At 39.3% G+C, this 23,630-nt stretch overlaps 1 protein-coding gene across 9 annotated transcripts in view; it reads left to right on the top strand.

Moving 5' to 3' along the window:
• ERG (ETS transcription factor ERG) overlaps positions 1-23,630 on the top strand; it is a 651,652-nt gene that overhangs the window by 613,846 nt on the left and 14,176 nt on the right. For 8 of the 9 annotated variants that reach the window (XM_069202563.1, XM_069202562.1, XM_069202564.1 and 5 more), the window contains 4 exons: positions 1,779-1,859; positions 8,607-8,678; positions 16,643-16,705; positions 20,259-20,315. In XM_069202563.1, coding sequence (XP_069058664.1) covers positions 1,779-1,859; positions 8,607-8,678; positions 16,643-16,705; positions 20,259-20,315 — 273 coding nt within the window. The remainder of the gene's footprint in view (positions 1-1,778; positions 1,860-8,606; positions 8,679-16,642; positions 16,706-20,258; positions 20,316-23,630) is intronic. The other variant, XM_069202561.1, reaches the window with a different exon arrangement.

The following is a 23,630-nucleotide window of genomic DNA, read 5'->3' as shown; positions in this document are numbered from 1 at the left end:
AGCCCTGTCTCCATACCTCCACCAGATTTAGGAGTGGTCCATTGTCTTTCACCACCTGAAAGGGGAGCTACTAAGTCTTGGAGCATTTTCAGTGTGGAAGTGGTATCAGAGAGGAGTTTTGGAATGCTGACAAATGTACAGTTTGTAGGCTTCCCCAAACTTGCAAGTCAAACCACACTTTGGAATTCCTACTTCATAGTGGGATTTACTACTGTGGATTTCTCCACACTCATGCCAGATTGTATATACACTCTCCAAGAATCTCTTTGTGGATTCAGGCAAGCATAAAAAGGTTAATTCAGTCACAAACTTACTTTTACTACCAATTCTATCTACATGAATAGCCCTACAGTATTTTACCTTTCCCATGAGGAACAGGGCCACATTGTATGTACCTGTACAGTCGTTTTCTGTCTAACATCCAAAGTAAGGCATGTAAAAACATATCATTTCCAGAAAATTTGATCCTTTCCAGACATTTCCAGACATTTTTGCAGTTACACGTTTTAACCTAAATTTTATTTGTTTACTGATATTATGCTTAAGTGTCTGCTCAATACAAATATTAATACATAATGAGTAGTATGTTAACTTGGTCAGATTCAACATAGTTATAGTTTATAATTAATTCTATAATCTTACACACATTTAGGTGTGCCTTATTTTCATAATTCAATGTATAGCTACATTGTGTTTAGTTGCTTTTTGCCCAAACAAACTTTCTTTAATAAGGGTAGTAAACACCAGATTTACAAATACAATTGGTTGCACTAAGCACTGATTAATGCATTTATTGATAGGTCACGATAGGCTAGGGTCCAGATATATTCTATGACTTCCACATTGTGATGAGTACAATTTTCCCATTGTATCCCCAGATCCAAACTTGTTTATAGATATTACACTCCCTTTGCATCTTATCTGCTCAAGACAAGAAACTGCATGCTTCTTTGGGGTATTTGTATGCTCCAATAAGTAACTATCACTCAAGATCATCCTCAGCATGTGCACCTGCCATTGTACTTCTTTCTTACCTCTTTTGTGCTCTAACAAAGTTTCTAAATGGTAGTGTACAATTAATCAATTAACTTGCAGTGTCATGATTAGGCATTCTAGCCCTGATCATTCATGTTGCAGTGAATGAAATGTCTGGCCACTAATATCACACGGTTTGAGCGGAAAATTGTTGAAAGCCTCAATTCTTGGCAAAGGATCTTCTTAAGCTATGTGCTCATATTTTGTTAACAGCTATCTTAAAAGAAACGAGTATAAATAAATGAGTGAGTAAAACACGTACATAATATGTTTACAGCACTAACCATTCTTGGGCGGGCAATATCATGTTTGACACCCACCTTCTATTATGTGCCATTCCAATAATTTGTTTATAGTGTACTTCAGGATATATTCTAAAAACCCAAATAAATGATTTGAAGTGTGAAAGAAAAACAACATTTGCAGTTTAAAAGTGAATCTATATAAAGTACTACTCTGGTAAAAATACAAAAGCTTGTCTTTGGTGTTTTAATCTACTTTCATTGGATAACTGCATGTACATGCTCAGACAACTGAGCTGTCAGAAAACAGTGTGTATTTGAAAGTAGTTTTAGCATATGTTTTATCAGTCAGTAGCTTTTCTAAACTGAAAAATTATATATCTTACCATATGATCAATTCCAAATAGGCCCTTATTGGGTATTAACAAAACATAAATTGATTTTAAGAGAAAGATTTAAATTTTCTTTTCATTAAGGTCTTGCTTTTGTTTTGTTTTGTAGCTCCTCTTCCACATTTGACTTCAGATGATGTTGATAAGGCCTTACAAAACTCTCCACGGTTAATGCATGCTAGAAACACAGGTAATGATGCCAATGATCCCTCTCCTATGAAAACGCTGCATATAAGGAAATAATCTTATGTTATTTATAATAAAACACTGCAAACAATAGCACACATTGTGTTTCACAGCAAACAACATTTTTAGCAATGCTGTTCTACTTTAAAGGCGCTTAATCAAACAAAGTCACAAATATGCATATCTAAGCGTAAAAACTACATGTAAAGTCTAGAAATATGCAATTTACAAAGCATATACCAACTAGAATGATTGAAAAATATTTTACATATATTATTCCCATACTATCTATCATGATTTGTATTATAACTGATATGGCAGGTTTTCACTGAATACATCATTGCATGCAATTTAAAAGGTGTGGCTAGAAGAACCTAAGTAAAACTGATCAGATTTGATGAATACTACATCAATGACCAATGAAAATTGTTTAAACTCTATCTAGTAACATAAATACCTCTAAGTAATCTGACTGGCGCAAGCCTAGATGGCAAGAGATTTTGCAGTATTTGGATTCTGATTAGTCATTTCTTGTAAGTTATCTTATATTGAGACCTAGAACCTTATCAGTATGCATGCAACAGGGTGTTAATTACAGGAGATGCAAAGGGAGAGACACCTCATATTATTTCCAGCTGAACCCTTTTACTATTTTACATGCTGACACTTCATTTTGAGACTATTGGACTGCTACAGGAAGGCACTTTATAAAGATAAAGGCCCTCATTCTGACTTTGGCGGGCGGCGGTCTCCGCCCGCCAAAATCAGGCCGCCGAAAGACCGCTCCGTGGTCAAAAGACAGCGGCGGCCATTCTGGCTTTCCCGCTGGGCCGGCGGGCGACTGCCAAAGGAGCGCCCGCCGGCCCAGCGGGAAAGGCCCTGCAACAATGAAGCCGGCTCCGAATGGAGCCGACGGAGTTGCAGGGGTGCGACGGGTGCAGTTGCACCTGTCGCGATTTTCACTGTCTGCAATGCAGACAGTGAAAATCTTTATGGGGCCCTGTTAGGGGGCCCCTGCACTGCCCATGCCAGTGGCATGGGCAGTGCAGGGGCCCCACGACACCCGTTCCCGCCATCCTGTTCCTGGCGGTAAAAACCGCCAGAACCAGGATGGCAGGAAGGGGGTCGGAATCTCCATGGCGGCGCTGCTTGCAGCGCTGCCATGAAGATTCAGCCCATGCAGGGGAAATCCCTTCGGGAAACCGCCGGATTCCCTTTTCTGACCGCGGCTTTACCGCCGCGGTCAGAATGGGCTGGGAAGCACCGCCAGCCTGTTGGCGGTGCTTCCGTGGTCCCCGGCCCTGGCGGTCCAAGAATGACCCCCATAGTCTATGTAATGACTTCCTAATACTTTAGATAAATATAAACAGGTAGCTTGACATGTCCTTTTGCAAAGCACTGTCCAGGTCTATTTAAATAATTAGAAAATCTGAGATGCTTTCCTGCCTAACAGCCTAGTTGGGTCCTTTAAAATATGTTCCTGTTGAAGGATTGAGGAATTGTTATTGTTTTAGTAATTAGGTAGTTTGGGATGAAACGAGAACTATACAAGATCATATGAAAAATATGAGTTATATGAGTTAAAGGACATCCTCATTTTTAAAAAATGTTCATCGTTTTCACTCCTCATTCAATCCTAACCCATTGTGTCTTGTTATCAGCCACTTGCATCACACACTTGTCCTATGGAACATTTTAGTCCTGAAAGCCTCTCCACAGGCTTTATTTTGTATAAGGCTTAGGAAATCCACATTTTTTAAATTCCCACTCTGTCCCATTTGCCCAACAGATTCAAATTTGTGGTTAATATTCTATAATTACATCAATGATACCCAATTATTTATGAATCTTTTACAGAACAATCCAGACATAACTTCACGGAATGCTTATGGCAGGTTACCAGCTACCCAAATGTGAACACTTTGAAGTTTAATTCATCCAAGATAAAGATCTTGTTCACTGATAATACAGCTGAGAAATAGTCTCATATTTCTGGCCCATGGAGCTGAGTGCCTTTCCTGAGCTAGGTGCTTTTTGACAGTGATCTATCTATAAAATGTCAGGTTTAATTTATAAGCCTCCTTCTAACATAAGCCTAAAATGTATTTCGTTACACCACTCCAAGACTTCTGCTTAAATGTCTGACCACTTACTGTAATTCTGTCTCTAAGAACTCTGCAAGACATATAGATATTCAGGTGTCTTGCATAATACAACTGACCAGTTATTGGGGGGACACAGTCATTTTATGCAATACAGTTAAGGTTTATTCATACTAATAGGATGCTCCTCAGTCCATACTTTGGTGGTTCCCAAAATCAAAAATGGGTGCCCGTGCATTCTCAATACATGCAGACAAACTATGAAACAACTTGCCCTGTCAGCCAAAAGGGATCATGACCCACCTTACATGTCACAAATGTAATTTCCTTAGAGATCTTTTAAGTGTTTATTTGACTTGCAGCGCATTGTAGTGCATATAATTGTAGCATTTACATAGAGATTCATAACCCTAGTGAGGCTCAGAGTCCTAGACACCCTATTCGTTGGCATGGCTAGTAAAGTAGGGAGTTGTAGTCTGGGTTATATGAGATTTGTTTGTCATGCATGAACTTTAAGGAGTGGTCCAATTGTGCTGCAGTTTTTTCATAATTGTGCTTACTCCTGAAGAGTGACACAGGGGGATAGCAAACATTCGGGCCCGCTGATACATATCACCATCCTTTAATCAAATGTGCATGATCAAACAATTTGCTTCTTTACCATCAACAGGATTTCAAGTGGCTGTATCTGATCCTTATTCTTGCTGGGAATGAGTTATTGTACTACAGAGAGAACTAGAAGGAGAGAGGGAGAGACACAAAGAAAAACACTGCGAGAGAGAGACACAGAGTTGTCACCAAAACCTGCCATCCTAAAGGAACAAGGCTGATCTGGTGTGAGATCATGGATAACCCGGTGTATGCCAGAAAGAGATTTGAATAATATGCATCTGGGCACAGGCAATCAGAGGAGTGCTCACAGGGCAGCATTTATAAGAGGCCTGTGCCACTGGAGAGTTACTTTTTCTGATGCTCCGGTGGCGTGTGCCTATCGATCATATCTATGAAATGACGCAAAGCTACCCTTCATGGCTTTGCATGTCCTGATAAATATGGAGTAAGGCCTTGCCATACCCTACCTCAAGAAGGCCCTTCATGGGCATTGCTGTGGGTTTTCCCATGCAACAACCATGAGCATTGACACATTCCCAGATTTACAAGGATCTGATAACCTGGGAATATGTCAAAACTGTGCGTCTCCTCAGGGGAGGCATAACAAGGAGAGATAACTTTACTTCCCAATTTGTTTACTCTTTCTACGTTTACTGCATTCTGCAGCTCTCATAAAAGGAGAAAAAACACCTCAATTGATTGTTTTTATGCAGAAAGGCGCCCCTTTCTGCACAAAAACAATCGTACCAACAACACAGACACCCTTGAACCATGGTTGACTCTAGGCATCAATTTGTGCACTGGCACAGGCAGAAAGGAGAATAATGCAACGTATTACATTAATATGGCACATTCCTGCCCTTTGCTTTTGATGCAGGGCAGCACAGCAAGATGCCTTTTGGCACTGTACCTGCAGTAAATGAGGCCCTCAGTCCGTTGGCAATATAGCAGTTTGATAGGAGCAAAGGGATGGTGACCTGGACCCAGTCAGGGAATTCTAGAGGTTGGATGATGTGAAATAAAATCCGCTTGCTACATGCCCTTCCTGGGGGGAGGCCATGCTGACATTATGGTAGGATGGTAAAAATCCGACCATTACCCATAGTAAAAGCTTCATCTCAGTGTAGCCCTATAGCATTAGGTAGGTGGACCTTCTGTCAGTTAACTGTGGCAACAATTTTACCTTCTCCCACATCACATGCTTAGGCACAGCTGAATTTATAGCTTGTGTCACCTTGCTTTTTAGCACTCCATTTTCCTGCATTTGTAATGAGAAAAAGAAAACTGGAAATATCAGAAGGCAGAGAAGTACCAGTCTATCCTCCTTTCCAATTTCTCCCCTACATTTATTGCCACAAAGAATTGTTAAATCTTTCCTTTTTCATTTGTAAATTAATGCAACGCTTTGTAGTTTGGTTTGCTGCATCAAGACACCCAGACATACAAGCACAGACCCAGCAGTTTCATAAAATCTCACAGATTATCTTGGTAGCCCCAAAGAAAAATAGCAGGAAATAAACATATGCTAACGCAACGAATGTTTGTGTGGGAAATTGATTTGTCAACAGTAACTTTATCAGGCGGTTAAATGGTTTACGTTTTGTGCTTTTAGCTAATTATGGGATCTCTTTGTAGAGCTGACTTGACTACACTTTCTTTCAGCCACCGATAGCGATAACATTGTGCAGAATGAGTTCCACTAGGCCTTTGCTAGCCAGCAATGCTTATGATGTTTATCGAAAGGGAAAACTCTTCCTGGGTTTTTGGTGACATCAGCGATTGCCCACATATTATTACTGCCAGCTCCCTAGGCTGTTTTAAGAGCTTTTACACCTTATTCATTGTACAACATTAGAGCCACTCTGCAGATTCCTAAACATGAAATCCTGCGCGACTCCCCTCTGAAAACCTGCCAATGTGGAGTCACAACGGTATAGATGCCTGGTTGGGTTGTATGTGTTTTTGCATATAATAGTGTATCCCGGCCCTCAGTGAGACCCAGTACACCTTGTTAGTCACACTTGCTCAATTTCGTACCTTTGTGCTTACTGACTCCTCCAGCTTTTTTAACGATAACCCTTCACTTCTCTTAAAAACTTTGTTACCTTTTTGCATCGTTCTGATCTTTGAAATGCACCCTTGTCATTTATACCATATGTTCTTGAATGATGACATCTATTAAGCAAGCACTGGCAAAGCCAATAGATTTGATATACATTTTGAGATTCTTACAAATATTTAAAGGAAGTCTGCTGTAGGTAAAGCAAAAAACAAAAAAACCTTTTTGAATACAATTTAGCAGTGAAATAAATTATTTAATGTGTGATGAAGGTCTTGCATGCATTACAATGCAAGAGCTCCATAGGAGGTGGAAAACGCATGAAGCAGCCGAAAATATGCGGTTAGAGAGAGCTACTACTCTGGGTTTAGCTGAAGTTCAGCCTTTATATGTTTTAAAGTATTGGGAACAGTAGGTCATCAAAAACTGTGCTGTCAAGCCAGACCTAAAAACGGAGAGTTGTTTGTAATGTTCTGCACCAGGCTGTTCAACACTTTTCTGTCAATTCCTTACATCTGCCCCCTGACTCCTACAGCATTTTTTCCCTACCCTGCTCACTCATTCTCTACCCATTTCTATCCTCACATTCAGCATCTTACAATCATTTCTGATGATTCTTTTGTGCTCGCTAGGCAACTGTGACATACAGTTTGCAAATCACCATTATGCTAAACAGCATCATCTGACTTTGCAACCAATCACTACTCACTGGAACCTATTACTCGACATGAAGGCAACCATAAGGACCCTCTTTGTTAAAAAAGCAAACAAAAATAAACCATCTGATTAACTTATTCCAATATTGCTAACTGGCTCCATATTTTCCTGCACCCTTTTCTCACCCACAGTCATCAGTAGTCAAGTTACATTTTACTAATTACCCATCAACAAGTTTTAGAACTGCTTCTAGCCACATTTTTCCCATGTGTTCTCCATGGAGTCAGTCTTAAACATTTGCACATTGACCTACCAAACTACCTAACCTTTATTCTGATCCTCTTGCTGCCTTGGAAATTGCTCACCACAAACTCATGCTAGCAGCATCTCTAACCTTGTTAAGAACCTTACACTTTTCTCACTTTACAGCATCATTCATGGCAATGTCATCCCCTCTTTGGTTCTATTGTTCTTCCACATATTCATTGATGACACCCAAATCAGCCTAATCCTTTTTTTTTTCTCACGCCACAAATCTTCAATTGCAAATGTCTTACTACCTAAGTACAGTTTGTCACTGGTCGGCACTCGCGTGCCAAAATAGAAATGAAGTACATAGCATAATATTGTATCCTCTGCACAGTAATGTCCCTTTTTGCATATTGAATTGCTCCTGATAGTAACTTCCACTCCTTTTTACTAAAAACCTGGGGATAGTTGGCACTGTCAAGTGTCTATCCACATTCATTCCATACACAGCCACCATACTGCAATGCCAACAATTTTACTTCCAGTAGATTCCTCTTCACCTCATATTTTGCTGTGCTAAAATCCTAAGCAACAGCACAGTCTTCAGGTGGCAGCTCTACAAAGCAGTCTTCGTATAAAACTCCCACATTACCCCTTCATACCATGGAAAAGTTATTTCTTTTGCCACAAGGACAATGTTTAGACACCAGACTGATCCCTTTGCACATTTCCTACCCCTAGTGTTCGAAACAGTTTTAGTCTTAGTCCTACTCTAACTTGTGCAAACAATCCCATGTAAACTGCTGGGCATCTGTGAGATACACCTGCTATTTCCTGTGCTGATCCACAATGGCTATTCAGAAAACTATACTCTCCTAAGCTCTGTGTTTCCGCAATGTATATGTCTCCATCATCTATTTAAGTTCTTCGTAACCAGAGCATTGTTTACTGAGGATACTAATATTGTGAATTAGTTACATACTACCAATATTGCATCTTAAATATTCTATGACGTGCTATAGTAGGTTATAGCAGTGGGAAGCTTACATGTTTGTGTCTTGCTTACTTGCAGGGGGTGCAACTTTCATCTTCCCAAATGCTCCGGTTTATCCTGAAGCAACACAAAGAATTGCAAGCAGAACAGGTATGCTTGAGAGTGAAACGGGCAGTCAATTGTATGGTGATGGTTTATTTCCACTGTAGCCAATTCTGAAGGTGGTTTGGTAGCTTCACTAATCATTGTACGCCAATCTGCAAATATGTTTGAAAATGGTTATTTCACTGTTTGTTACTTTTAGCATATTCTGCTGACTTTGAACTTTGGAATGTTGGGGCTAATTCTGGACACACAATGCCTCTCAGGGCTCTCTCCTCTTACGGGGGCCATAAAATTGCCTAATCCGAGATTATTTAGCAGCTGCAAAAATTTGTTACAGGTGATATTATTGGACCTGCTGACCACCAGAGGTTACTGTCATTCTCATATGTGTGTGATCCGAACCCCAAAAATAATCTGAACCTCAATATTTAAACACCCCAAAATGTACCGAAGTTATTTGGCTCCAGTGTCTCCAGTTGATCTTGTCATTGGAGACTACACTATCATTGGAATAACACATTTTAGCAGAGTTAAACACAAATAAATATTGGAAGTGTAAAAGACTGAGTTGCTCACTCGGTGTAGAGGGCCTTAACATTGACGGAATCGAGCCGGCGCCAATGTGGCGTTGCAGTGGGTGCAGCAATGAAATGGGGCTGTGCATGGGGGCCCCCGGCACCCTTATTCCGCCATCTTTTCCACTGCGGTGTGAACCGCAATGGAAAGCCTGGGGGAATGGAACTCGTATCCAGCGGGCAGCGCTGCTTGCAGCACTGCTCTGGTGGATTACTACCGCCGGGACCGCCAGGTTGGAGTCCGTCTCGGGTGTGGCAATGTCAGCAGTATTACCGTGGCGTTTCGGCCGCAGTCGGAATGTGGCGGACAGGACTGCCACTATCGCGGCGGTCCGCCAGACTCGTAATGAGCACCTGAGTTCTAGGCTAAATATTTGCCAGAAATATTCATTTTAATACAAAACAGTCTAAATGTGGTACAGAGAAAATACACAAAACACCATAAAGGCTCAAATACACAATTACAAATACTGCAAAATCATAAAACTCATTAATCACTAGTCTGGCAGAATCTAAGCAAAAAGTTTAAGTGTCAAACTCATGAAGAGTAGTGACGAATCCAATATAGAGCCTAAAACAAATAAAGGGGGTTATTCTAACTTTGGAGGAGTGTTAATCCGTCCCAAAAGTGACGGTAAAGTGACGGATATACCACCAGCCGTATTACGAGTTCCATAGGATATAATGGACTCGTAATACGGCTGGTGGTAAATCCGTCACTTTTCCGTCACTTTTGGGACGGATTAACACCTCCTCCAAAGTTAGAATAACCCCCAAAGTCTCCCCCAACAGCAGTCCTAACAACAGCTGTAAAACACAACAAAACCTCAAAAGAAGGCACCCAATGAAAAAAGAACAGCTAAAGCTCAAGAGTTTGCATCCACAAATCACACTTTCTACTAATAGATTCTGCAAATTCCGCATAGTGTGATCTTAGTTAATGTTACATTGACAAATCAGAAACATTTACGTAATTTTTTTAAAGTTCTAACACTTACCTATTTCTTAATGGAAGAGAAATCTTCCATCGTCTGTCACAGCAACCAACCTCATGAGATGATCAACACAAACTGAAACATCCCTCTAGCAATGGCTCATGAAATTTGCACATCCGCACTAGCACTTCCAGTGAACGTCCTTGAAAAGTGTACTCGGGGTACACAATGGAAGCTTCATTCAGAATTCATGATTTCTAGCAACCTTGTATAGCGTTATCACATTTATGTCATTCACTTGGTGCTTCATGGATAGGAGAGGAGAGATGACTTGCTGTTGGACACTGAGCGGGAGGGGGAATGAGCAGGAGCTAGTTGAAGAGAGCACCAGAAACCACATCGATATTAGGAATAATGGTGTTTTGCACAAACATATGGCATAAATATTTATCTCATTATCTACTCTTCTAAATCACCTACATAACTCTTTTCAAGTTCAACAGCATTAGTTCATTGGTCGCAACTTCTATGCATCATTAAAAACTTTGCACATTTTTCATATTTTTGACAATGATTTTATGTGGGAAATTGTGGTATCAGCACAAGGCATGGGTGCCTGAGCCCCATACATGTCAAATCCTGGCTTTCCCTGCTTAGATCAATTATACTCCGATGCATACATGAAGGGTGCCTTCTGTATCACCTATTATAGCAGGTGATAATGTATTTCTTTCCAGTTGTCTGCATTACACAGTAGAATGAAGACTGATAGAGTATAACTCCAGCCTGGACAATATTCTACTTAACCAATGATCACATGGCACAGAATGTCCCAGGATTTCATTTGTGAATCTTAAATGATGCAGATGGTGAAACCTTTTATGTTATCTATAAGGAACAGTTCTACACAACTGTAAAGCACACAATACCAAATTATTATACAAAGAAAATGCAATGGTAGCCTTTATTTTTGTGCTGTTCATATAAATAACGAGCATATATTGAGTGCATTTCAATCAAAATAAGATCCTCACAGTCTCAGATACTGAATTTGGATGGACGTTCCATGCCTTATAATAAGGATTGTTTGATGAACTTTTATTTATGAAATATTTATTATTTACTTACTTTTATTGATGAAATATTACTTCTCTTTACAGCAGATGTGACAGCAGATGTGAATTAAAAATGTCCTTCAATGGGTTAGTAGATTCAATAGCATCAAGACCATGTGCTGCATCTGCTACAAATTGAATAAAACAATTTAGTAGGACTCTTGTTCAGTGTCAAAGTCTATGTAGATTCTGGCCCTGGGATGATAAGGCTGCACACCGCTATATTTCAGATACAAAACAATAGCTTTGTACTACAGTATTGGCTCCTATGCTTGATCCATCTATCTATCTATCTATCTAAATATCTATCTATCTATCGATCGATCTATTTATCTATCCATCCATCCATCCATCTATCCATCCATCTCACCTGGACACATTTTAAATGTGCAAGGTCTAAATATTCTTGCCAATGGCACTGAGCATTTGAGTGCAGCAAGTCAGCCTGTCTCCTCCAAAGGGGATGGAGGGTCTTCACCCTGCTAGAAATCACATTTGCCCTCAATGCGCTCACAGATTGTTTATATCTGAACCTATGAAATCTCACCGCTGATAGAGCTTGAAAGCTGCTGAACGGGCACATACTATTGCTCATTTTAAAACTGCTTTCTGATGTTTTTGTATGTAGTTGCCATTAATTAAAAAATTGACTAACACTGGTCATGACAATAAGTTGCCTCTGTGAGGTGGTAATAATCAGTACCCTCTCAATTGACTATTTGTGTGCAGGATTACTCTTGGGGAAACATCCTTTTTTACTACTTTTTTTTCCCGAAGGTCGTGGTTAACGAAAGCGCAACAACGCTTTTTTTAACCACGACTCTGTTTTTTTGTGCCTTAACTACGTATGTTCTGAACAACGAACATGCGTGGTTAAGGTACAAAGAAGGGAGTTGGCGAAGGTAAGTGGTGGGTTTAGGTTTTGGGGAGGGGGTGGGGGGTCAGGGGGTTTTAGGTTTTGGGGTGGGGTTGGGGGGGTGGGGCGTTTTTGGTTTTGGGGAGGGGGTGGGGGGTCAGGGGGTTTTAGGTTTTAGGGTGGGGTTGGGGGGGTGGGGCGTTTTTGGTTTTGGGGAGTGGGTGGGGGGTCAGGGGGTTTTAGGTTTTGGGGTGGGGTTGGGAGGTGGGGCGTTTTTGGTTTTGGGGAGTGGGTGGGGGGTCTGGGGGTTTTAGGTTTTGGGGTGGGGTTGGGGGGGTGGGGTGAGGGATGTAGGGCGAATGGTGCCTATTGCTAATGATTTTTTCAGGAATGCCTTTACAACGAAATATCGTTGTTAAGGCATTCGTGGTAAAATCATTAGTAGTAGCAACGAGGTCGGTGTTCCGACCTCGTTGTTAAGGCAGTAGTTGTTTTTAATTCGTTGTTTCGTCGTACAATCTTACTCTTGTCTTGCCATAGGCATGCTTATCTAAAGAAGTTTGAGAAAGTGCAACAGTTTCTCCTTCACCAACTGTTGTCTCTATTTTGCGTTTCCAAATTTCATTACTGTAGGTTAATGTAGGTTATATGGGCCCTTGGCTAAGCTTGTCATAGGATCATATTGTTATAACATTTAAACTTTTCAAAGGTGGACCTTACTTTTGGAAGAAATTTTGATGTGAGAAAACATCTCAATGTTAAAAAATGAATTCAAATATTCAATAAATAGTGTCTCCAAATCTATCTTCTGTCACATATTTTGGCTAACACATATCCTTTTACTCCTTCACCTTTCTCGGAAATGTGTCTTAATGCTCAAATTGGTTATCTCCAGCCTTGATTATTGCAAAAGCTATAACAAATAAATATTCAAACTACAATGGGTTCAGAATAATGCTGCTTGGCTCCTTTTTTTAGTGTGAACTACTACAACCTTATCATGCCTTCTCTATATTCCATCCATTTGCTCCCAGTAAAGGAAAGGATCACTTTCAAATCCCTTTGTGTCTTGCATTAGACATTTTGTGCTTAATAACTGGAGTACAATGAAAATAGTGTAATCTGGGATCAGACAACAATAAGAAAGATTTAGAAATTATAATCTGGGATCTGACAACAATAAGAAAGACTCACTAAATTAGAACAATAGGATTTAGTGGAAAAAGCTAAAGAAAAAAATGCTAAACAGTCTGCGTGGGTAAAGGGTTAGCGAAGATTCACGAAATATTTGGAAGCTTGCGGCCTGACTGAAAAATTGCACTGGAAAAAGCCTGATTTCCTCAGTTCTGTAGGGTATCAAAACCAGTACTTTGGCTTAATTTATGTTCCTTGCTGAAATAACACTCTTTTCAATTACAACATTCCCGGAGCTCCTAGATTTCCTTTGTTTGGGAACACCAGACCATATTTTACAGGTGTAAAGATCTGTAAAGTCACTCTTAGACTGGAATGCAAGACTGAGGGCTTAACTTGTAACATTTGGGTTTGTGTGTGAGGTAATTGGCCAGAAACATTTCTGCTACAAATAGTCGGCATTCAGTATGGTTAATAGTAACTAAATTTTGCCTGTGGACTCAGTGATGCAACCAACGTGGGCTGCTAAAAGAACTAAGGGGGTCATTCCTACATTGGCGGGCGGCGGTTGCCGCCCGCCAAGCGGGAACTGCCACTTGGGCGCTCTGCGGTCAAAAGACCGCGGAGGCCATTCTGGCTTTCCCGCTGGGCCGGCGGGCGCCCACCAAGGGAGCGCCCGCCGGCCCAGCGGGAAAGGCCCTGCAACCCAGAAGCCGGCTCCGAATGGAGCCGGCGGTGTTGCAGGGGTGCGACGGGTGCAGTTGCACCCGTCGCGATTTTCATTGTCTGCTAAGCAGACAGTGAAAATCACGCTGGGGCCCTGTTAGGGGGCCCCTGCACTGCCCATGCCATTGTCATGGGCAGTGCAGGGGCCCCCAGGGGCCCCACAACACCCATTCCCGCCATCCTGTTTCTGGCGGTGAAAACCGCCAGAAACAGGCTGGCGGGAAGGGGGTCGGAATCCCCATGGAGGATTCTCCAAGCCGGGGTTAATCCGGTCAGAATTCCACATGAAGCACCGCCAGCCTGTTGGCATGAGGGGCTAAGTGTTTAAATACTATATTTTTATCAGGCAAATCTGAGACAACCTCATTTGCATTTCACTGAGTGAGCAAGCACAGTGTCTAATCCCAACCCATTTGAGGGGCAGTTCAGATGCTTTCCGCAATAAATATTTTTTGAAGAGTGGTAAAGACTCAAGGCCTCATTATGAGAATGGCGGTCCTACCATGGGAGCGCCAAACTCGCAGGGATGACACCACCACCATGGCGGTGACTCCCCCTCGAGCGTATTACAATGTTACCGCTAGGCTGACTGGAGTTAACACTGTAATACACGGTTCCAATTGGACTGTCCGGTGGGAACAGTGCAATGATGTTGGTCTCTGCTCGGCAAAGCAGATAGTGCACATTCTGATGTTGCTGGGCAGGGGAGTTCCAATGCAGGAAAACCCCCTATGGGCTCCAGCACTGGCTTTCCACCAGCCTTTCCATGGTGGGGACACCGCCATGGGAAGGCTAGTGGAAATGAGTGCAGCTCTGTCCTTGTTGAGTACAACTCAGGCTGCCATCACCATGTCTGGAACCATGTTCCTGATGGGCATGGCAGTCTTTAGGGAGGTTCGCCTTCCAGGGTCGTAATGTGGCACATTGACCACCTGGAGTGTGGTGATCCGACTGTCACTGCGAGTGCGGTGGTCTGAGGAATGATGTCCTAAGTTGATGATAGGTGGAACTCAAACATTTCTATATGTGTTAATATTTCTACTACATAATAATTATTCATGTCTACAATCCAGGACATCTATGTGTACTAACCGGCATTATAGTATTTGATAAGTCATAGATAGTCTTGAAAGAATATATAGAATACGTTTAAAACAAATCTTTGCAAACAAAAATATTATGGTAGTGTATTTAGTGCTCCTCAAAATAATGTGCCAGAATAAGTAATATGATATATGTTGTTAGAGGAGATGTGCTCTAATCGACTTATACAATATTGTGCATTCAATGTATAGAAAATACAGAAATGGCATTGGGAATATTAACTTTACCAGTAGACATGCCTGTCCCCTTTAAAGCATGACTGGGAAAACTGTAGCATAACTAGCTGTAATATAGTTACCATTCATCAAAACCATGTATACCCTGTGAAACCTTAAGGCAGCTTCAAACATTTGAAATAATTATGAGGAGGCATGAGTTATTAGCACTGCAAACCCTCTTTAAACAATTAGCTGGTATAATAGGAATGCACAGCAAGGAAGCCATCGGCATACATTATTAGTGAATAGTTGTCAGGGACTAGATGCATTGATGGTCTTATTTTGAGAGTAAAAGAGCCTAACAAAAGGACTGAGAAAATACCTGGTGAGTTTGGTTAGCTTACTAGTCGCTTTAAGCCTTCTTGTTAATATGTTCCTTGGCACTTTGATACTTTAAGAAGTGCATATGTCAGAGGATGTATGCTTATTTTTAATTGTGTTGATGTTAAAAACTACACTTAGGATCTCATTTTAATACAGTTCCTTTAGAATTTTTGTTTACTTTTTCAGTTTCTGTTTTTGCTTAGAGTTTGCAACAAATCCTTTATTCTTCTTGGTTGTGATTGGACAATGATGCACATTTCTTGACTTTGATTTTAGATGGAAATATTTAATGTTATGATTATGAAAAGATACTGTCAAATAGAAATGAGGAAGATTAAATGAATCACAATAGTTTCAATATTTATTATGTTTTGAGAATATTTACTATTTTATGCTCTCAATGTTTAGTACATAAGCGATATCCACTGGCTGTGCTGACAAAATTAGTCACTAACTGATTATTGATGTCACCTGATGTCATTGAAGTGCACAGCTCACTCCGTAGAGGTCCGAGAAGGTCCAATACATGTCAATAATAGTACCAAACGTATTGCTGTTGGACTCGGGGGAGGCATCTCATTTCAGGAATACACATGAAAAATGTGTTTTTAATTGCAATGTCTTACCCCTTCTGCCTTGTACCTTCACTCAATCAATCCCTAAAACATGGGATTGTCATCATTAGGGAGTCAACACTATTATTGATGCTATATGAGAGCCATCATTAAAAGGATGCCAGACTCTGTATTGTAACCTCAACAATATATCTTAAGAGAAATGACTATGGCCAACATTTGTTTCTTAACTAACATCTTACAGGTCTCATTCAAATGTAACAGAAAATGCTACATCAGTTCTATTATAATGTTACCTATTTTGTCATCTGCATTGTGCATAGAATTAATTTAAGAATTATTTAGGGATATATGACAATTAGCAAAAATGTGTGCTGATGGGGTGGATTCATTTGGAGACACCCAATTCTTTTCAGTTGGTTGAGCCAGATTTGTTTTGTTCCACAGATATGCCTTATGAACCACCACGGAGGTCAGCTTGGACAAGTCACCCTGCACCCCAGTCTAAAGGTGTAGTATTTGTTACATGCCATGGTTTCGATGTATTCAGCTGCAAAGAATGTTTAGGATAAGAATGAACATTTATTAGTGACCAAAATACACAAGTCCAGATGAACAAAAAATGTTCCCATCTGCGTTACTGCAGGGTGGAAAAGAAAATGTATGTGTTTTTCTGAGTCAAACCCATATTTTTTTTTATCCTCAAATTAGGACTTATCGTTTACCTTGGGAAATATTGTGGGCATGAAAAATCATGTTCAAATTTCCATTTACCTTATATGTTTAATTGATATTCAACAACTCCACTTACATTTAGAGATTGGACTCTCTCTTCCTATACTTTCTTTGACTTCTCCAGCCAAGTCAGATTGGTTGAAGATGACTTTATATGTGTAGAAAACCTATATTATTACCTGTGTGGATAGATATTTGCTTCCCAAACGTGCCGTTCTTGACCCAGATAATGATAAAAATAGCTGTTTTCTGTATATTTTGAAACATCTTTCATGTCACAACAAATATTAACCCATTTATTTACATAGCTCCTTCTATCATAGTTTTTTCCATTTCATGAAGCTATTCATAGATTCTTTTAAGTTTACTAATATTGGAAGAATGAGAGATGAAGTCAACAATGTCATGATTGGAAAATGTGATCTGTGGGTTGAACACAGCTCTCAGCAGTGAACTAAAAACTCTTGTAGCTTTCTAAGTGGCCCCAAATGAGAAAATATATAGTTCCTTTGGAGCTAATATGATGCATTTGAATGCTTTCTGTTTGGCATGGTGGTAACAAGCATCCTGAGGTAAGAGTGAATAGCTTGAAAAAAAATTCAATACTCCTAAATAGAAGTTGTCACCACACTATATCACCTGCTTGTCCTGAAAGGTTTGCTGATGAAGACCTCTTATGTCTTGAAGGAAAGCATACTTATGCTTGAACAATATATAATGTGCATATGTTTACATTATGGTTTATCTGCCTGTGAGGAGACATGTAAGCAGTGCATTCATATGAATACCGCAACTAAGAACTGAATGGTAGGTGCACTTAGATATGTCACACTAATGGTCAATTTAATGCTTTGTAATTTAAGTTTGTATCCGCAAAGTAGTAACTCTTTAGGTATTCACAGAAACGTTCCCCTGCATGTCTCACTACTTGACTCACACCCAAAGGAATCAAACATAAATAATGCAGAATGTGTGGAATGTACTACCAATCTGTCAAGCTTTCAAATGACATTTGTAGAAGAAACTGAAAGTACAGTAAAATGACAATACAGGAGAAAATTTTAAGTTAAATAACTTTTTAAATGTTACTTATACATAATTTCTGTCCAAATAAATTTCACATATACTTACGACAAGGAGGTTAAATCATCACTGTGTACACAAACCTTCCTAAATTATGACAGAACCAATTCACAAAGTATCCACAAATAAGAATTGCCCTGCATTTGCAATTTGGCCTTAGAGGAATGACTACAAGCACACCTCAAACCTAACTTTGCCAACACAGACAGTTTTTCTGCGCAAAAATCTGCCATTCTTTAATCTAGATTGGTAAATAACATATAGACAAGGTTTATTTCATTGGGCTAAAATCGAAATTTATGAGTCTGTTCCAACTTCTTGAATCCTGAATCAGTCCTAGTTGCTCAGTTTGTGCACCGTTTCCAAAGGGATATGCAGGAGTGAATCGTTCCCAACTTTATGAATCGGTCGCAATTTGCACCATTTCTGCATCATGTGCAAAGGAATATGTATGCCTGTAGAATAGTACATACATTTATATTAGTTGTTTATGAATTGCATAGTTTGAATGCAGAACTAGAACTTTATAAATAACTCTAGAGTGTTTTAAGAGGAGGATGGAATGGTTTCTTTGCATATTTAATTCTGATTATTGGAGAGGATTGATGGAAATTTACCAAAGTTCATTGAGGTGAAATTTGAATGTGAGTATGGTTGAAGGCTGCTTACTTGGTGTGTGTGTTTGCAAGGGTTCTTACATTAAATATCATCAAATGGAGTACAGCTAAATATTTCTCTTTTAACCTAAAGTTATACAAGTTTAGAATATGTTTTGGGTGCCCTGGACCGTCAGGTGTGACCTCTGGCAAGGCTCATGGATATGCTCATAATTTAAGCAAATAAATATTTTCAGAGGTTGGTCATTAGTCTTTAACTTACTGGCATTTGAGGCTTTACAAGGAGTTAAGTGTTCTAATGGCTAGAATGCTTTTTCATAATTTTTTATTTGAGGTTTAATCTTTTGTGTTTAATATAGCTTTTTTCTGCTTGTGTTTGTATTTTTGAAAATGTCCATCGCTCTTTAGTTTCTTAGACACGTGTAACAATATGGTAGCCGATGAGTCCACAGGGACTCCTAAATAGAACTTCTTCTAGCCCAATGGACACCGAGCTCAACATGTGTAATTGGCCCCATCTTTCTACTGGTATATTCGTTACTTTCACTTTTTGCGGCACACTGCTGTAAGTCAATTAAACCATTAACATAAGACTAAGGCCCTCATTATGAGGTTGGCGGTCTTAAGACCGCCAGCCTCGCTACAGCAGTCGGACCGCCGCAGACTGGGCGGCTTGACCGTCCCAATATAACCCTTGCTGATCCGCCACGGTCATACCGCCGACACCGCCAGGCTGCAGCCAGCCTGCAGCCTGGTGGTCCCAGTGGTTGATTATGAGTCCCCATCTGCCAGCCTTTCCATGGCGGTAAACACCACCATGAAAGGCTGGCAGAATGGGGGTGTCGGGGTAATGCACAGCTCCATCACGCATTTCACTGCCCAGATTACGGGCAGTGAAATGCGCGAAGGGTGCTGCTGCATCTAACACACCTCAACATTGCCACCGGCTCGATTATGAGCCGGCTTCAATGTTGTGGTGAGTTTTCCAAAGGGCCAGCGGGTGGAAACGCTGTTATTCTTTTATAGTGGTATGTAAATCAATGTATGCTTTACATCACACAAGCAGCCACACAAATCCTTAGTAAAAAGCCTTCATTGTTTTCTTTAAATTCTTTGTGTTCTTTCTAAGTCTAAACCCTCATTTGATTGCTTATTCTGAACCTATGTGTTATGGAGCAAAGTTACTAAGTAATTCCAAAGTTACAAAGTAGGTACAATGCAAATATTCTCATATCCCCACACAAAAATATGTTTAGCTATTTGTGAACTCTCTTTCTTCTCGCAGCAAAGCTGCTTTTGAGGCAAATTATTGCAATCTAGTGCCTTCTTATGTGTATTTATCCTTGCACTGTAAGCATTCCTATTGCTTCCTATTTAGTCCATATTGTGTACACACTTGGAACCTAAATATGGGAAAATGTGTCAGACTATTTTTTCAGCCATGAGAGCATATACAGTACTTGAGTTTACTTTCCAAACTTTTACTGGCGCACCTGATGTTTGTTCTGAGTGTACTACACACATTTCACAAAGAGGTTGTAAAACAGTATGAAATGAAAGTAGTCAAAGCCTATATGAAACATTTGCAACATTGTAATTTAGTGCACCATATTTTTATCCTACTCCAGCAATCCAGCCACCTTCTTCAACAGTGACTAAAACTGAGGATCAACACCCACAGTTAGGTAATTTCACCATTTATACTGAGTTATTATTATTAGATATACTATGCTATAAAAGTATTATTATATGCTATGTTTAAAGTGGGGCATTGCAGTTATCAAGAGCTGGTTCTATGAAATACTCATAGCTATTAATTTAGTTATGACTAGACTAATATAGTAGATATTCTATACATTTTCATGCTTGTGTGATATTTAAACCCTAAACTCTAATTAATATTTAGTTGTGTAAAATTTGTGAAAGTTTGTCAAGCTTTTTTTTTTTATTCTGGGCACTTGGGCAACCTCACAAAGTGGGTGATTTATAGAAAAAATATCAGTTGAGAAATGCTGTAAATTAGATTTTTTTATGGGAGCAAATATTTCCTCTATGTTTTGTTGAAGACAAAGAGGTTTATGGTGGACATATTCCAAATAAAAAAAAGTGGTTTTGCATTAAATGTTACCCAAAGGAGAACTTTTTGCAAAGGTGCAAACTTTATGATTTCATGAAGTAGAAAACGTAGTAACTTTACAAACCTTTGGTGGAAGAACAATAATGGTGCTTTAACATATTTTAGCCTTCAAGCTTTAAAAACCTTTTTTAGCAATTTTATTGTTATGTTATTATTTGGTCAAAATAAAACCTTTCAAACTTGCATATACATTCATTTGCATGAACACAATCCATAGAAAACAATGCATGTTGTAACTATTTAAAATGTGTTATATTAAAAGCTACAAGAATGCAGAAGAAAATGTGAAAAATGAGTTAAAATCATAAAATAAAGGAAAAACTATAAAACAACAATAGATAGCCAAATACAGATAACAGTTCCGTTCATTTAAGCAAAACACTGAAGAGCAGAATACAAGAGTACAAGGGAAATATATATAAAATTTGGCCAAGAAAAACAATTATTTACATAATTTCATCACTGGATTTTTTTTAAATTTTCTAATGACATTGTCATTCATTCCAGGTGATTGTTGTCTGGCCAATAAGAAATTAGTAATCGTTCTTAATTTCTTTCAACTTTGAGTTTCCGGCCCTTGAATGTAATTTGCACTACAGCATTGATCTGCACCAGGCATTTGTAATTTCACTGCACGCTTTGTTGGATTCTTCATTCTGACAAGTATTAAAGTAATACAGATGATTTTCAACTTCAGTCTGGGCTCCAGTAGGATTCAATGAAGGCTGTAAAATGTTGGTGCAATGTAACCATATTTTTCAATCTAAAAACTCCTGCATCATGGTAAATTGCTAATCAGGGGAGTGGCCAAGAAGCCATCCAGAATTGGATTACTGACACCATTAACAACAAAATCATGGCCTAGTCCATTATCTGAGAGCCAAAAGGTTAAATAATGGGGTTCTTCATAAAGACTAGCTAACATCTGACGGATTTTACTGTAGCGTTAGGGTCTGAATCATATAAACCTTGTATCAGGCTGAGAAATACACACAGTGCACACTGCTGGCTTGTGACGTTTACAATTCATAATGAGATGGAGGCATCATACCCCGTGATCACACAAGTCATGATGAGATGAGTGTATCATTTTCAGGTCCACTGGACTTATGCTGCAAGAAAGAGCTAAATTATGTGACAGGGTTGAGTAAAATAAGCGTCAAGAAAAGGCATATTACGTGGTATAATGTGGCACATTTTTCAATAGCATTGCGTCATTATTTCTGCATTTTAAAACTTGGTAGCACAGTCTGGGAATTGGTTGCACCTCATTAGTAACAGTTTAACAACAAATCATAGCAATAAGCAATGTAAAAGTGACCAGTCCAGCTTTTCAAAGGGCCTTCCACAGTGCAGCAACATGTGTCACTGCATTTCTAGTAACTTTTGAACTGTTTGAGCTAGAAACTACTGTATTTTATTCTGTTACAGTCTGCAGATTATGCAGCAGATGATGGATTATGTGGCAAATGCAGCAAATCTCTAATTATGTGAACATCTCTGCAGCCTCACAATCTCATAATTCCAGTGGCCCTGATTTTATGTCAGTATTGTTCAACGCCCAATAAGATGGAAATGTCATAACCTGGCATAGTATATCTCAAGGTGAGAGGGATAAATCATGAATTGGAATAGCACAGCTCATGGTATATCATATCCTGGGAATGTGCAACTCATGATTACATCAGTATATAATATACTGGGATCGCACAACTCATGCTGAGATAGATAGATTGGATCTTGTGAATGCACAAATCATTAAACTGACAGATCACATCACATTCTGGGATCATACATCTAATGAACAGACAGATAGATCATATGCTTGAATCACATGTCTCACTATGATATGGCTATATCACATCCTAGGTTCACACAACTCATGAAGCGATTGGTATTTCAGATACTGGAATCACATAACTCTTGATGAGATGTACATGCCATATACTGGGATCATACAATTTATTATGATACGAATGTAACATATCTTGGGATTGCTCAACTTGCTAAACAATAGATATATGATATCCCTGGACTGCACAACCCATGTTGAGATAAATCATATTTTAGGATTATACAAGTGAAAGATGAGATTAATAAATCATATCCTGTGATGGCACAACGCTCTTCAAAAAGGAATTGTAAACCTGAGAGCACAACCACTAGTAACTAGGCTATTGTGCCATGCTATCAGTACTCAAAATGACCTTAAAAAGTGATGATGCCAAAATGATGCACAGTGCATTACAATTCATCACAGTCTAAATTTTATAATTAACAAGCCTCCTGTTAGAAGCAGCTTATGAAACTGAGTTTACTTACAGTAATTTGGCACATTTACAACCAAAGATAAACATTTATACCATACCTAACAAATTTAGTTATCGTTAGGAGATCACTGCCTACTTGAAACAATATTATTTGTTTGTATGACTGACAATATTATACATACATAAATATATTGTAGAATCATTAACATATTTCAGAGAACTCATGCTTAAGCTTAGAATTCTGATTGTACAAACACAAATAGCAGGAACAGTCTGTGCCTTCAAGTATTCCCAAGAATAAAGATGCAGTCAAGCTTACAAGAACCATGCTAATAAATACACATATTATGTGGGTTGAAATGCTGTTCTTTGCCAGAGTTAACTTAGAGATTTATTTTGAAAGGCCTATTTTTGACTCCACTTACCAGGTGACTTATCAGTTTACCGGTTGGTAAATAGATGTTGAGAATTTTGACTTCTGAAATATTTCATGGTAAAAAGGTTCAGAATTATCAAGAGTTAATTAATTTACTGAACCCATCCATAGACCATCATCTTTTTGAGTAGTAATCCATTTCATTCTGAAACTCATT

The sequence above is a fragment of the Pleurodeles waltl genome, chromosome 8 (assembly GCF_031143425.1).
Source record: "Pleurodeles waltl isolate 20211129_DDA chromosome 8, aPleWal1.hap1.20221129, whole genome shotgun sequence".
NCBI lineage: Eukaryota > Metazoa > Chordata > Amphibia > Caudata > Salamandridae > Pleurodeles > Pleurodeles waltl.
This window is presented reverse-complemented; position numbering and strand designations above follow the sequence as displayed.